This window comes from Saccostrea echinata, unplaced genomic scaffold, assembly GCF_033153115.1.
Source record: "Saccostrea echinata isolate AGI-Se365-2 ecotype Australia unplaced genomic scaffold, CSIRO_AGI_Sech_v1 ptg000033l, whole genome shotgun sequence".
Taxonomy (NCBI): domain Eukaryota; kingdom Metazoa; phylum Mollusca; class Bivalvia; order Ostreida; family Ostreidae; genus Saccostrea; species Saccostrea echinata.
In genome coordinates, this window is record NW_026889782.1 from 14,683,887 (window position 1) to 14,698,932 (window position 15,046).

Consider the following 15,046-nt stretch of genomic DNA (forward strand, 5'->3'; position numbering starts at 1 on the left):
TCACAGACGATGAGGAGTCATATTCTGGCACTTGGGGAGAGACAAAGGAATTCACCCGCACTTCCTCTCTCCAACTTTCTGTTGCTGGAACTCATTAACCCTATAAAAGAAAAATGTTTCTATGCCTAGAGCAAAACTGTAAAGTTGAGTAGTCAAAAGATAACCTTGGCTTTAAACTATTTTTTACCATTGGTCTGTTATGAAAATAAAATATACTAAAAGACAAGATCAACAATCTTTGAATTTCATAACTCATTTTATACGACTCCATTATATAGTGACCTGTGTACATCGTTTGTGTTGTCATGATTTGGACACACTTTCCTTCCCAAAGTGTATAAACTCCTACTTATAAATAAAGTTCTGAGGTAAATATTCATACAAGTAACCAATACGTATACATTGAGGCTTGGGTTCTTATTGGGTGACCTGTCTGAAATATCTATGCTACTGTCAAGATCTTTTTAATTTGTTCTAAATGTCATCTATAATCTATCGTAAAAGGGATCACTCCATGACTTCCTTCTTCATCCACTGAGTCGCCCGCTTGGTGCAGTGGTTAGAACGTCTACTCTACAGTTGCGGAATAAGGAGTTCATCCTTACGTCGCGGGTTCGAATCTCACTGTGGGACGTGAAGACCGGTCCTTCGGACGAGACCGTATAAACCGAGGTCCTGTGTCGCAGTAGGTGCTGGCACGAAAAATATTCCTTAATGTCCAATAGCCCTGAGTGCCGAATATAGGTCAAAATTTGTAGCCCTCCACCGGCAAGTGGTTGCTTCTCTATATGAGTGAAAAATTCTCGAGAGGGACGTTAATCAACAAACAATCAATCATCCATTGGAGATTGTGTAGTAAATATTACTGAATTTGGCTTCTAACGTGCTTGTATTGTCCCTTTTTCGCTACAGTGAAGTTGATGTACTTGTATTAACTCAAAACTAGCACACCACACTGAACAAAAGTAGAAAAAGTAGAAAGTGTGGTTCAACCGGAACGAACATGTTTATAAAAATTAACAGGAAACATCCCCCCCCCCTCCTACTTGTCTGATTTTCAGGTAAAAAAAAAAACTTGATGATTGCGATTTTATTTGTATATATTTTTGACGAAACAGTACATTGCATTCAAGACATCACGTTTGGGTCTCAAAATCCAAGATGTGACAGTGTTGCTGGCTTTTGTCACCAATTAGACATTAACACGTACCTAGGTAGAGATTAGTACAGAGAGACATCTGTTGGTCAGGCGGTTGTCCAAAATTGAGTGAAAGCTTGGAAGGAAAAAAAAAATCTGTGTGTTTTATGTTTTTTTTGTTTTACATCAATTGCTCTCGCGAGATCACTCCCTGAGAAAGGATATTTTCATGTGGAACAATTATGAGAAACAAGAAGGGATTTTCATCTGAAGAACGTCCCTAGTATGAATCCAGGAGAATAATTTATAAGGTATTTTTTTCATCATTTGAAAACTTACATGTAATTTTAATTAATTTTAGTGTAATTAACATCTGAGAGTGAATAATACTTTAATGTAATAAATACATGTATACATTAAGGAGATTGTCACAAGACATTGATGCATGTATATTTTTATTTCTGGTTCAAAGTCAGACAAGATGGCAAGCTGAGTGCCACAGTGTGGATGGACAGTCGACCTGTGGCTATGATATTGACCACGGCATCACCAGCAGAAACGAGTTCAAATGCGTCTCGGTGGCTGAAAGTGGGGCTGTAATTTCGACGCAGTACAGTTAAGGCAACATTTTCTATGAAAAGGCACCCAAAACGAGACACTTAAAGTTCAACCGTCTTATTTTTTAGCATGAAACTCTATCTGAAATATCTTAATGGCTTTATGAAGAGTTTGTCTATCGCTTTTCACATCGGTATTTTTTGTCATCATGTGACCCTCTAAAGTCACGTGAGCTCCGATTTTAGGTCAAAATATAAAATGTCAAATTTAACCAAAAAGTGCAAGGGCAACACAAACAATATTTGAACTGCACAAGGTTTCATTGTGTCCCTTGGTATCTAGCCTATCGAAAAACTGATGCTCATTCAGTCAGATTTCTGAGATATTTAAGTTATTCACTGAAAACAAACACCAGTATTCAAAAATAGGGTATTTTTCATCATTTAATCGGAAATTTTAAATTGCCTAATGAATTACAAAGAAATGAGCATCACTTTTTAAAAACTATACAGTAAAATAAAGAATTTAAAATAAAAACCTACCTCTTGGGTTGTCGCCTTGCCCTTGCACTTTTTGATTAAAAATTGAAATCTTAACACATTCATTCTAAATATAGTTTTCAAACGCATCATTGACCCAGCATGGGAGATAACTCTGTGATACTTAGTAGAGTGTGTGTACCTCGCAAATTTTAAACAAATAATACCTACGGACTGCGCTGGGCTTTATTTCACTAAATCAAAACGGTATGCATAAAAAAATCTTTGAATTTACTTTGTTTTGTATATCTTCGTTCTTTTATACGCTACACAAGACGTATTTGACACCTATACCGCATTTCCTCCGTTCGCCTAAAATTTGCCGCAACATCCATCATGTAAATGAATTGGAAAATGCCCATGGTTAAAAATATTGAAGGATTCAGTCATTTGTAATAAAAAAAAAAAAAAATAGACAGCCCCTATCAATGATAAAACATCTATTCTTCCTCAGTAGACACACAGAAAAAATATCTCCAACAGAACTTAGTAGTTTTTTTTAAAGTTTTTTTTATGTGATTATTTTAGTTATCAAACCTTCAACTGTTTATGGATTCTAGACTACGTAAAAAGCTTTAAGAACAGAAGGAAGGGATTGGGGTGCTTACTCCTGTATTTAATAACCTGTTTTCCTTTCTACTGATCTAACCCCCCCCCCCCCAATCACCAGTTTGCCTCTGGCTCCTTTGATACCATATACTTACTGGCATGTTAAAAATAAATTATTAAACAGTGTTTAGATCAGGTTTTACTTATTTGGGTATTGTAGCACAAATCATATCGGCGTAGAGGGGGAAGGGGGGGGGGGGGGGGGCTTTATTCTCATGTTTCTGAGTAATTATCAATCAATGCGCAAACAAGATAATCATAGTAAAAACTTTGTAATCAAGAAACAGATACTCTGTTAAATAACAGGTGAACACAATATACATGCTGAAATTTAGATCTTGTTGTACCCCAAAACACAGACAGGCGCATACCAGAATGGAAGTGAAATGTACGCAGAGAACGGCTGGGGTCCGCTTTGAGACCCCCAGTGGGTCCAGATGAGGGCCCAGGGGCGAAGTCCCTGGAAGCTCATGGTTTTCACCAAATATTTCATTCAAAATCATGCCATTTCGAGTTTCTTTAGAAAATACAAGACATAGTAATATTGTTTTTAACACAAAGTTAAATACTTCCGTGCAAATTTATTGTACATGTAGAGGCTGAATATTTTTTTAAAAAGATATATTGGTATCATCTTTCGGCAACAAATATAATTAATAATTTCAATTTTTAACAAAATAATATTTCAAATCATATTCTAGTGGATCACAGCATTCAACGGTTGATATTTTCTCAAAGATCTTAAAATAAATTATCAATGTGTTGTAGAAGAATTACAAATTAATGAATGTTTTATTTGGTTTTGGCAATGATTTAATAAAATATTACAATTTTTTTTTTAAATTTTATTTTTTATAAAGACATGGTAATATAGAATTTGAATTTGAATCGAAACAGTATGAGATAAAATAATTTGAAACACAAATATTTGCTGGATGGTATTGATATTTTTTCTCTTCTCACAAATCTCTCCCCCCCCCCTTTTTTTTGATTTGTAAACGATGTGTACGCACCTGCATATTTGCGTATAAGCAGCTACGCGCCTGTCAGAATACATGCAAGTAAACTTAAGATACTCAAATCTTAACAGCCTTCAAACTTTCACACCATTGTACTGTTAAAAATTCAAAGTATTAGTTATCTAGAAAATTTATTTAATTAAAAACAGCCTTTCAAATTCAAAGACAAGCTGTGAAGGGATTTCTGAGCAGGTGCAAAATATTTCAAACAGTCCACAGTTCAAAAACAGTTCTTCTGGATGAAATCAATTCTGAAAACAAAATGAAAACCATTATGTAAGGTTCATTGGTGTTTTAAAAAAGTGATACTCAAAACAATGCATTGAGTAACACGGAGAGCATATACATGACTCTACTGTTTTTATTATCAAAACATTTCAATAATCTTGCCAGGAATATGTATGGTTTAGAGCTTATATGGAGCATACCTTTTTATTTTATTGGTGGAAACACTTGCTGCCTGAATGAATTGTTCAAATTGTTTGGGAGTAGCTACAACACAATATATATGTAATGAGTGAAAAACATAATGATTACTATTGTAGAATGAAATGACATTGCATTGTACAAAACAAACCATGCTATACTATATTTTCTGAAATTCATAAAATAAATGGAAATAAACTTTTGATACATGTACAAAACTTTTCTGGGAAATTGAAACCTATGACATTTGCAAAGTCGAATTGGTAGCTATACTTAATTTAAGTAAAAAAAAAAATCAATATACCAGAGATAACATTTAATTCTTTCACCTATACAACATTAAAAAAAATATTTAACACTGACATACTATAAAATTAATGTGAAATGCTTTAGTGTGATCATACCCAGTGGAGAAATTGATGCATCTACTTTGATAGTTCTAGCTGATGTAAATGCCAGTTTTAACCAGTTCTGTGATAGCTACAATGACAAAAAATTATACATATAAACAGTACATAAATACATGTATATACATATATGACTGACTTAATGTACATGTAGTTAGACAAATGAAAATTCAAACATTTTATCTTCATTAATGTAGAAATTCTACAAATTTACAGCCTAGTGGTACAGATAGTAAAAGTTCTATGATGAATTTAAAATATGAAGCACTGGTAAAAACTGAAATCTTAAAATTCACATATTTTTGATTGCCAGAGGTATAAATTAAAATTTATAGGGTCTTATACTCTTGTATGTACAGTGCACATACATGTACATTGTACACTGTGCAGTTTGACTTCACAAATACACTGTAAGTGTGACTGCATCTAAATTATACTATTTGATAACATGACGTGCTGTGCTTATATTATGTTACATGTTTGTACATGTATGCCAAAGGACAACATCATTGCATATTTAAAAGTGTGCAACTTTCATAATGTGTGTGTTTTTGTGTATGTGTGTGTGGGTGAGGGGGAGGGGGGGTACACACAAGGCACTGAATTGCAGTTTGTGACGGACTGTAACAATACATCTTATTGTACATGTTCAAGGTTATTTTACATCGATGTAAAGAATAGTATGTCTACATGTTAATACCTATGCACATACACACCTTAGTGAACAGAAAGGGACCTAGGGAGGCAGTGCGGATCGTCTCAGTTTTCCATGATTTCCCGAAATATTAAGTCATCATCTTCTCATCAAAAAGATAAACAAGGCCCAGGTCTCTTATTTTATCCCTATTCTCTTTAAAGATTGCCTGATTGTTGCATTTATCCACTGCATATCTCATCTGCTGTCGCCACGTTTTTAGATGTAAACAACAGCCCGTGTCACCGAGTGCAAGCGCTTGGCTGAAGCCGAATGCAGCCAAACGACACAATAAAAAGAGAATTATTTCGAAGACGTGTTGTTACTATATAAGAGAAAATCACTAATGTTTATTTATTTAAACCTGAAAATACAGACATTCATTACAAATTCTCGCAATCATCATTAAATAGCTTTTTTGAGCTCTATTACCTTATATGGATCTATCTAGGCGGAGCAACTGTCATGACGTCAAACCTCATTATGACCTCATTACCATATTATCTTCATGTGTAGCCTTAACTGTACTGCGGATTCCCCGATCACAGAGTGTCGGGTCACGCGTGGCGCAGTGGTTAGAGCGTTCGCTCTAGAGTCGCGGAATAAGGAGTTGATCCTTACGTCGCGGGTTCGAATCCCACTGTGGGGCGTGGAGACCAGTCCTTCGGAGGAGACCGTATAAACCGAGGTCCCGTGTCGCAGTGGGCGTTGGCACGAAAAAGATCCCTCACTGTTCAATGGCCCTGAGTGCCGAGTATAGGTCAAAATTTGCAGCTCTCAACCGCATGCACCGCAAGTGGCGGCGTCTCCATATGAGTGAAAAATTTTCGAGAGGGACGTTAAACAAACAAACAAAGAAACAGAATGTCGGCCAATACCAGGCGTTTTTTCAAGGTGTTGACATTTTTGATCAGTTACTTGTACGCTCTACATATTCTGTTGGGCGACCCAGTAAAAAATTGTGGAAATACGTGTTGCACTTTTTAATCAACACGGCAATCATCGACACATTTCTTATTATGAAGAAGAGTGGGGACCTTCAAAAGAAGAGGTACAGACAGCTCAGATACCGCCTTGCCCTTGTACAGTTCTTAAAGGAACTTTCAGGACACCGCCAAGGACAGCTGCCAGGCGACAACTGTCTCTGAATTCTAGAACCCACAGATTTATAAGACTGTCAAGCAAACGATCGTATTGCAAAATCTGTGCAAAGTCTGTCCCGAAAAAGAGAAAGGATACATCATTCGGGTGTGGAATGTGTGAGATACATTTGTGCGGGAGCCAGTGCTTCATTCTATTTCATAACATTGAAGAAGGAATTTGTGTACTAAGCTTACCTATGTGTACAGAGAAAAAATATTCGTGTGCACACATAGTAGACATTATAAATTTTTGTTTGACAAGACCTGCTTTAGTCACTTGAATAAATTATAATTAAATTTTTTTTTATGTAAATTCAATATGATTTCCATCTTTAAGGATACACCAAAGGCTTTTTTCAAGATTTTCAACAATTTTGAGATTTTTGGCTAAGAAAAAGAAGTTAATCACCGCTTTATAATGCATGTAAAATTTTGGGTAATTATGAAATGGTTTTCTAATTATTTAACAATAATGAAACATAAACACTACCACATGTGAATGTTCCGTTATTGAAGCTTCTGATTTGATCTGTGACTGCCTGCTCATGAAAGACGCAATAAATCACTGTGACCACTTGGGGAATTCTTCACTAGCCACACAGAGGTTATCAGTAATTAAACTACAGGGACTCTAGATTTAGACAAGGAGATCTAACAGATCACCGATGACCATAAAATAGGAGGTGGAGCTTAGCTCTTGTCATTTTGCCGGGAAATCTTTCTGATTCAGAATTGAACCTATTTTACTTAATTAAAAGCATCTAAATACAGAAAAGAACCTCCCATTCTTGTGAATATGCATGGAAAATATGGCTAAGTGACAGGTATCCGAAGCTGAATCTCCAAGGTGTCATATATTCCTAGCTTTGGCAGATTTTGTTGTGTAATGGGTTTTTGCCCTCTACTGTAAAGTAAGATCAGACAGTTTGTGGTATTATTTCAAAGGATTCAGCTCCCTTATTTATTGACCAATTTCTCTGAAAATTGGATGGGTTGCTTCTCAAATTTGTGTTCACATAACCGTATCTCAGATTTTTGATATCTAGCTTAGTTTTGAAATTATTGTGGGAAATGTTAAATTAGGCTAATAAATTGTTAACATTGAAGGACAAATGGCTGTAACTTTTGAATTAGAAGATTTATCAAAAATTTGAGATACAGTTTTTAAGTTCAATCTTTAATATACCTCGAGGCAAAATTTCCACTTTGAGGGGTTAAATACAAAAAAGTTGATTTACAAAATATTTATGCATTAAAATTTACATTAATATTTAAATAATTTTTAAATAAGTTATTTATTAAAGTTTAAATTAGGACAATTAAAAAGTAAATTTAACAAGCTTTCAAATGATACATACTTTTATTATGTTATCTTTGATAATGAAAGAATTACAAGCAAATTAAATTCTGGCATTTGGAAACCTTTGGTGTATCCTTAATATCGAGTTCTAATTTTACAATAACGTAGAAAAATTAAAAAAATTATGAAAATTTATTAGAAGAATTTTGATGATTCAAATTTAATAAATCCCTTTAAAACAGTAATACACCATGCTAGAATTTTTACGACATACTAAATTGAAATGGAAAAGGGGGAATGGATGGGGGGAGGAATTAGGCCCATTACTGAATAACTTAGACGACACTATTTTTCAAGGTATACATATATTACCGGTATTTAGCGATTATGATATATGCCCTGGTAGCACGTATGTAGTAATTAAACATCTGCTTTCATTTAGTTTTAGATTACGTTGCGAAGCTGTGCTGCTTATTAAATTTTTCTTAAGTTGTATTTCAAGTTTATTCTATTCATAATTTGTCGTTAATCCAAGGCCGTAACTAGGCTCAAATGTTTAGTGAGGCAAGGGATCTGGGGGTCACCCGTGTCCCAAGCGGGTCCAGGGTAGTGTCCTGATCGGGATTCTCGGGGGGAGGGGAGAGTTCCCGAAGCCTGGGTTTTAGCAAGTTAAAGACCTAATCTTTGGAAGTTTTCAAGTTTTGAATTATTTTTATATGCTTTCTTAACTATTATGAAGCACCTGGTGAGATGATCCATTTACAGAAATTGAAACTTAAGTTGAAAGTATTGATTTAGTACAAAGACACTCATGATTAATTAAAGTTCAAAGTTAAACTTTTTCACTTTTCAGAAAACTCTGAATTTTTAGTTAGGCATTTGCATCGCTTGCCTCAATAGCAGTTACGGCCTTGTAATCTACGGCGATCAGAATTTTCTAAACTGTTGTAGAATAAAGAAAAAATCTCGTAAATACACCTTAAAGTTTAATGGAAAATTAATATATACGTTATTTTTATATAACAAACAATGATCGGTCTCATATAAATCTACAAACAATATAAATCTGCGCGTAGGGCATATAACACGAACCCTAGAAATTCCAGAGGTGGGATCAGGTGCCTACGAGAAGTAAGCATCCCCTGTTGACCGGTCACATCCGCCGTGAGTGCCACGTATAGCTAGGGTAGACGGAACAATTGCAACCAGTTTGCTGTTTTATACAGATTATTAATTATAGGTACTTTTAAAATGATTAAGGAGTGGGAAAAAGTTTTCCTTGAAGGCTTGCTTTCATTTTAAAGATTTATTAGAGCATGAAAACATCAACTTTATTTTTGAAAAGAACTTTCCTATAAATCATTATATTAATACATTTTGTGTTCTTTTCTATTCAAAATTCCGAAAACGTGACAAGGAAAGAAATTTTACTGTGATATATTTAAGCCTTAAACAGGAAGCGTCTGTTTCTTTGAGTGCGAATAACGTGTTTTCTTAATATAAACATTGTATTTCTATTCAATAAAAATGGATGTATATTTCAAATCCATCATCCCATTTTAAACATGAGTCCATTTATGATTTATAAAATAAAATGTTGTCTCTTCAGCCAAAGATTGTGTTTCTGTAAATTATGATTCTGTGATACTTAAAGACAAGAAAACAGTGTAAATGTTCCTGACATTTTGTGAATTTCTTGTTTTAAGTGCGTGCAGTATTGTATTAAAATAAAAATGCAATCGAGATGTAATTCTGCTTAACCTTTCATGTTTCTTTGATAATTAAGCTATTTGAGGTTAACAACGCAGGAAATTAAAAATGCATGTTTCTAATTAAATTGATAATTGTTATATTATGTAATTATATCTATTTTTATAACCAGTAGGTTAGCTTTCAGTATTTTTAATTATTAAAGTCAAAGTACGTCCCAAATTCATTCAAATGAAAAAATAATAACACATAAACGTCGCATAAGCTTTAGTCATTAAATTAATATTTGATAAATAAATACCTAATTGGATATTTGATCAATCCGATGAATATATTTATTAATCAATAAATAGATTGATAACTCCGAGCTGAATAAAAATATGATTATTTTAATAATTGTAGTTTTAATTTAAAAAAAAACCATCTTATAAAGAATCATAATTGAAATAAGAAATCTTAATTACTCACCAAATGTTAAATACATCAAGTGTCTATTTAAGCACTATTACAGAGACACCAGATATTTTTTGCCAAAATTACAACTCATCATTCGTGTCTGAAATTTCAATCGCCTGATAACAGAAAGGTCAACTTATATATGCTGGAGGAAACATGTTATTAACGGAAATAAAAATGTCTTTGAAAACCTTATAAAAACCGGCGGGGACATATTGATGACATTGGGCCACGTTAAGATGTGAATTGCATACTTTATGCAAATACTTGCTACATTTATAAAACAGCAGAACTTGTTATGTTGTAAAACACTGCAAGTAATGAGGCCAACACAGGAATTTCTCTTTTTCTTGGTAAGTGAGGATACTCTTATACAGGAAAAAAGATAAATGGAATTTACTGATATAATTTTATTAATCGCTGATGTAAACAAAATTTTCAACAAGTTCGATTACAAAGGATCCGTTAAAACGCGTCTTCTCTGCTCAATGAACTGAAAACCGACAAGTCAAATGTTGAAATTTATATACATTTTGGAATAATTCTGAAAATAAAAGAATGTTATCATCATATGTGCGTATTTAAATATACAAATTTGCAATTGTTTATATCTTTGAAGTCTCACCTTAGTTTTATGTCAAAAGTAACCTGAGCTTATATCTGGTGTTTTTCTTCCAGTTTTAAATTGCCGTCACAGTAGGTCATGCAGTCGGTAGAGTGCTCGCTCCGTGATCGGAAGGCCGTGAGTTCGAATCTCGGCCGAAACTGATCTAGGTCGATAAAAAATAGGTAGCAGCTGTTCCTTCGCCAGGCGCTCGGCACTTTGATATGAAAGTTGCGGGTCCTTCGGATGAGACCCTCGAAAGCGAGGCCCCGTGTCACAACAGGCGTTGGCACGATAAAGTTTCCTCACTGCTCAATGGCCATAAGTGCATAGTAAAGGTCTATATTTAAAGCCCTTCACCGGTATATGGTGACGTCTTTATATGCGTGAAAAATTCTCGGATGGGACGTAAAACAACATACAATCAATCAATCAATCCAGTTTTGCAATTATATTGTTCACAGGACTGTTGAAATTGATCACTTAGTTATCTTCACCTTCTATAAAACAATAACATACAGGTTGTAAGTGTTGTTTGCGCTGGAGGATACCACGGGGAGAAACCTGGACGATGCCCCCGCATAACAACATGTGATTGTCCAATTGGTCAGACCCAATGTACACGTGACAGCGATTGTTTTTACGGTGAGGTGTAATGATTAATATTGACATTTGCAAATGCATCTCTTTATCTAAAATTATTTACATTTCCAGCTGTTTTCTCTGTGATACCTCTTTGAAAGTTAGGTGTGTTGATTTCTTGATATTTACGATTGAATGTAAATTTCGCCGCGTGAAAGGTCAAGTGTGTAATATGCATGTCAATCTCTCGCCACTGTCTTTGCCTCTGGCGTCAGTGGGCGGAGACTATTGAATTTAACATGGAATGCGTGTATATTAAATCCATTAGACAGCATTTTTATTGATTTCTACACTGACATTTCACATATGAATGTAAATTTAAGTAACCACTGTCTAGTTTGTTGAGTATGCCAGGACATCAACGCCTGTTACGCATAAATTATTCCACGTCTCCAATTGTCGTTGATGTCCCTGGGATACCCAACAAACTAGATAGTGATTTCTGAAATAATCACCAAAATTATACGCTAATTTTTATGCCCCCGGATCGAAAGATCCCGGGGGTATATTGTTTTTGTCCTGTCTGTCTGTTTGTCCGTTTGTCTGTCTGTTGTCAACTGTAACCTTGCCCATAACTTTTGATTGGTTGGAGCTATGACTTTCATATTTCACATGTGTATTCCTTGTCACAAGACCTTTCTTTGGGTACCATGATATTTGACCTTGATCTTGGAGTTTGACCCACTTTTGCAAAATTTTATGAGACTTTAACCTTGGCCATAACATCTGAACAGTTGGTGCTTGGGGTTTCAAACTTCACATGTGTATTTTTTGTGACAAGGCTTTCAACAACTTTGACCTTTTGACCTTGACCTACTTTTGAAAAACTTGAACCTTGGCCATAACTTTTGAACAGTTGGTGCTTGGGGTTTCAAACTTCACTTGTGTATTCCTTGTGACAAGACCTTCCTCTGGATATCAACATCTTTGACCTTGACCTAGGAGTTTGACCTACTTTTGAAAAACTTTAACCTTGGCCATAACTTTTGAATGGTTGGTGCTAAGGCTTACATACTTCACATATGTAATCCTTCTGATAAGACCTTCCTTTGGATACAAACAACTTTGACCTTGACGTTTTACTTAGTTTTAAAAAACTTTAACCTTCACCATAACTTTTGAACAGTTGCAGCTAGGGCTTTCAAATTTCACAGGTTCCTCGAGACAAGACCTTTCTTTGGGTACCAAAATTTTTTAGCTTTTGGCCTGGATTTTGACTTGCATTTGAGAAACTTTAACCTTCACATAAGCTGCCATACGGGGGCATCAGTGTTTCACAAACACATCTTGTTTTACATGCAGTGAGTCACTTGATCAGACTTTATTGCTATATATATTTGCATATATAATTATAGAGGCACAATAAATTAAATATGATAAGATATCGTTTTTTTAAATTATTTCAATCGGCGTTACAGGATGAAATATACGGAGATAACGAACAGTATTCAAGCTCAAAAGTCCATTAAACAATACAAAATAGGAGCAGGATTTGATCAATTGAATGATTTGTGCTAATGATACCCTGAAAAGGACATTCAATCAATCGAATATAATCTCAAATTCCATTTGATTGCATTTCTAAAAGCTTGGTATCTCTCATGATCTAACAAATATCCATTAATTAACCAATCAATCAATCAGTACCCCGATCACACAATTCTTTATTTAAAAAAAAATCAAGACATTTAATGGATTAATATACAAATAACTTATTTGATCATCAATTCCAAGTTTTTTTTTTTGATTTAAAGTGCTGCTCGTTTGGTTGTGGTTGTAGAACTTCCTGTGTAAAGCCAGTATACGAACCAGGACCACAATCAGGTATTACAGACTTAATGTTGGGAGACCCATCGGTTAAGGGAGATACTCTCACAATGAAAAAGTACTACTTTTTTTCTTAATTATTTTTTTTTTTATATGTATTTCATTTTCTTGAACATTGCCCTGTGTGCTACATTGATGTTACTAAATTTTCTTTTCAAATAAAGCCGTGTTTTTGCAATTCCTGCAGGGAATTCTATATTTAAAAGAAAGGTTATTTTCAATTAATCAAAAGTTAATTTTCTAAAGACCATGGAAATCAGATATTTTAATTATAGGATATATACTGAAAAAACACCGATTTACATATAAAATGTGAATTCTAAAATACCATTTAAGCCTTTGTTGCTAACCCCTTATTGTGTTTATAATTTTTTTTGTACTGTAGGTGGCTGTTTCTATAATGGTAGATATTATCCCCTCGGGGAAAGCATTCCTTCTACCGATGGGTGCAATACATGTTTTTGCACAGGCAATGGGCAAGTTGGATGCACATTGATCGGTTGCCGTAAGTTTTCTTGAACACCCACTGGATGTGGTATTAATTAAATGAGCATTGCCATAAGTATTACATTACATCCATTGATTGCCATAAGTATTACAGCACATCCATTGGTCGTTGAATGTATTACATAACATCAACTGCGTGCCGTTAGTATTACATAACATCTGTTGGTTGTCGTAAAATATTCATTATATCTTATGGTTGTCTTTAGCGATTAAACGAGAACAATTACAAATTTGTTGAGTGAATTTAATTTCTTTTGTTACTAAATTACACAAAAAAATATGATCAAATACTAGATATAATGATACAACATCGTGAATACTTGTAATTATTTTAGCTGATCTTTGCACCCTGCCCAAAGCACCCGGAGCCTGTAGGGGTTATTTTCCGAGATGGTGGTACAACAGCTTCACCAATCAGTGTGAGGTTTTCATCTATGGAGGCTGTGAAGGAAACGACAACAGATTTCAAACGATACACGAATGTCTCCAGCGCTGTGCTAAACGAAAATGTAAGTACCAAAACAGAATATAAATACATGTGCATTGTTATGATTTTTTTATTCCTTGCGTTTTTCCTTTGTTTTTGATATTTTATGCGACGATTTTGAGTTGGCTGGTTCTCTTTTTAAATTTGAATATTGATTCCTTTTTCCTTACTTCTTATTTTTCAAATGCTTTTATGTTTTATTTATTGGTATCTCTTTTTTTTTTTAAATTTTTGTCTAGAGAAGGGTATTCTTTTGTTTTGTTTTTTGTTTACGTTTGTTTGTTTGTTTTGTTTTATCTTTATTTCTTGAGTCTTTTTTTTGGGGGGGGGGGGGGGGGCGGGTCTGCTTTCTTTGTTAAGTTATATATTGTATTTATATTGCTTTTTACATCAATGATTTTAAGGATTAGATTCTAGTACATTCTTCAATATTTACTTTTTTATAAATCAAAACATTATTCCACCATTGGTAGGTCTTTTTCAATGTAATAGTATACATAATACATTTATTATTAGATATGTTATTAATTGTCATTTCATTTACAGATTGAAAAATTCGGGTCGCTGAGTAAGGAAAATTCCTCAAAATATGTAATCTTTATTGAAGCAGAATTAATTGATATATGAACTGGTGTTTAGAAAAAGATTAAATCATTTGAACCTGATATCGTTTATTATTTTAAACACTCTGCTAACAGTACGAGGGGTTATCAAAAAGTTCGTGGACTAGCGTCATAAAATTAAAACCGCTTTACGTACATCAATGAAGTTTTAATTAGCATCATCTTTTCTATCTATAGATTAAACCATAAATCATATTTTTTTATTTTTTTTAATGAATTGTTTAGTGTATTTGTAAGCAAAGGTATGTCCAGGCGGCGCAACCTCTAATATGACGTTTTTTTCTACCTGAGTGTAACTGAGAAAAACTCCTTAGATATGAGTATTTGTCATCAAAAAATCTCGTTAATTCAGGCATGT

General features: G+C 34.1%; 1 protein-coding gene and 1 long non-coding RNA gene across 2 annotated transcripts; one reads left to right on the forward strand and one right to left on the reverse strand.

The window, feature by feature from the left end:
• Nucleotides 1-3,977: 3,977 nt before the first annotated feature.
• Nucleotides 3,978-4,772, reverse strand: LOC133199015 (uncharacterized). Its single transcript, XR_009722717.1, has 3 exons — nt 4,694-4,772; nt 4,292-4,355; nt 3,978-4,114 (listed from the first exon to the last, which is right to left on the reverse strand). It is a non-coding gene; the product is annotated as an uncharacterized LOC133199015 (long non-coding RNA).
• Nucleotides 4,773-12,959: 8,187 nt separating this feature from the next.
• Nucleotides 12,960-14,730, forward strand: LOC133198172 (BPTI/Kunitz domain-containing protein-like; the record flags this gene model as incomplete). Its single annotated transcript, XM_061334305.1, has 4 exons — nt 12,960-13,068; nt 13,457-13,576; nt 13,914-14,087; nt 14,612-14,730. Coding segments are annotated over 4 exons (408 nt in total), but the record flags the coding sequence as incomplete, so codon positions are not given.
• Nucleotides 14,731-15,046: the final 316 nt, after the last annotated feature.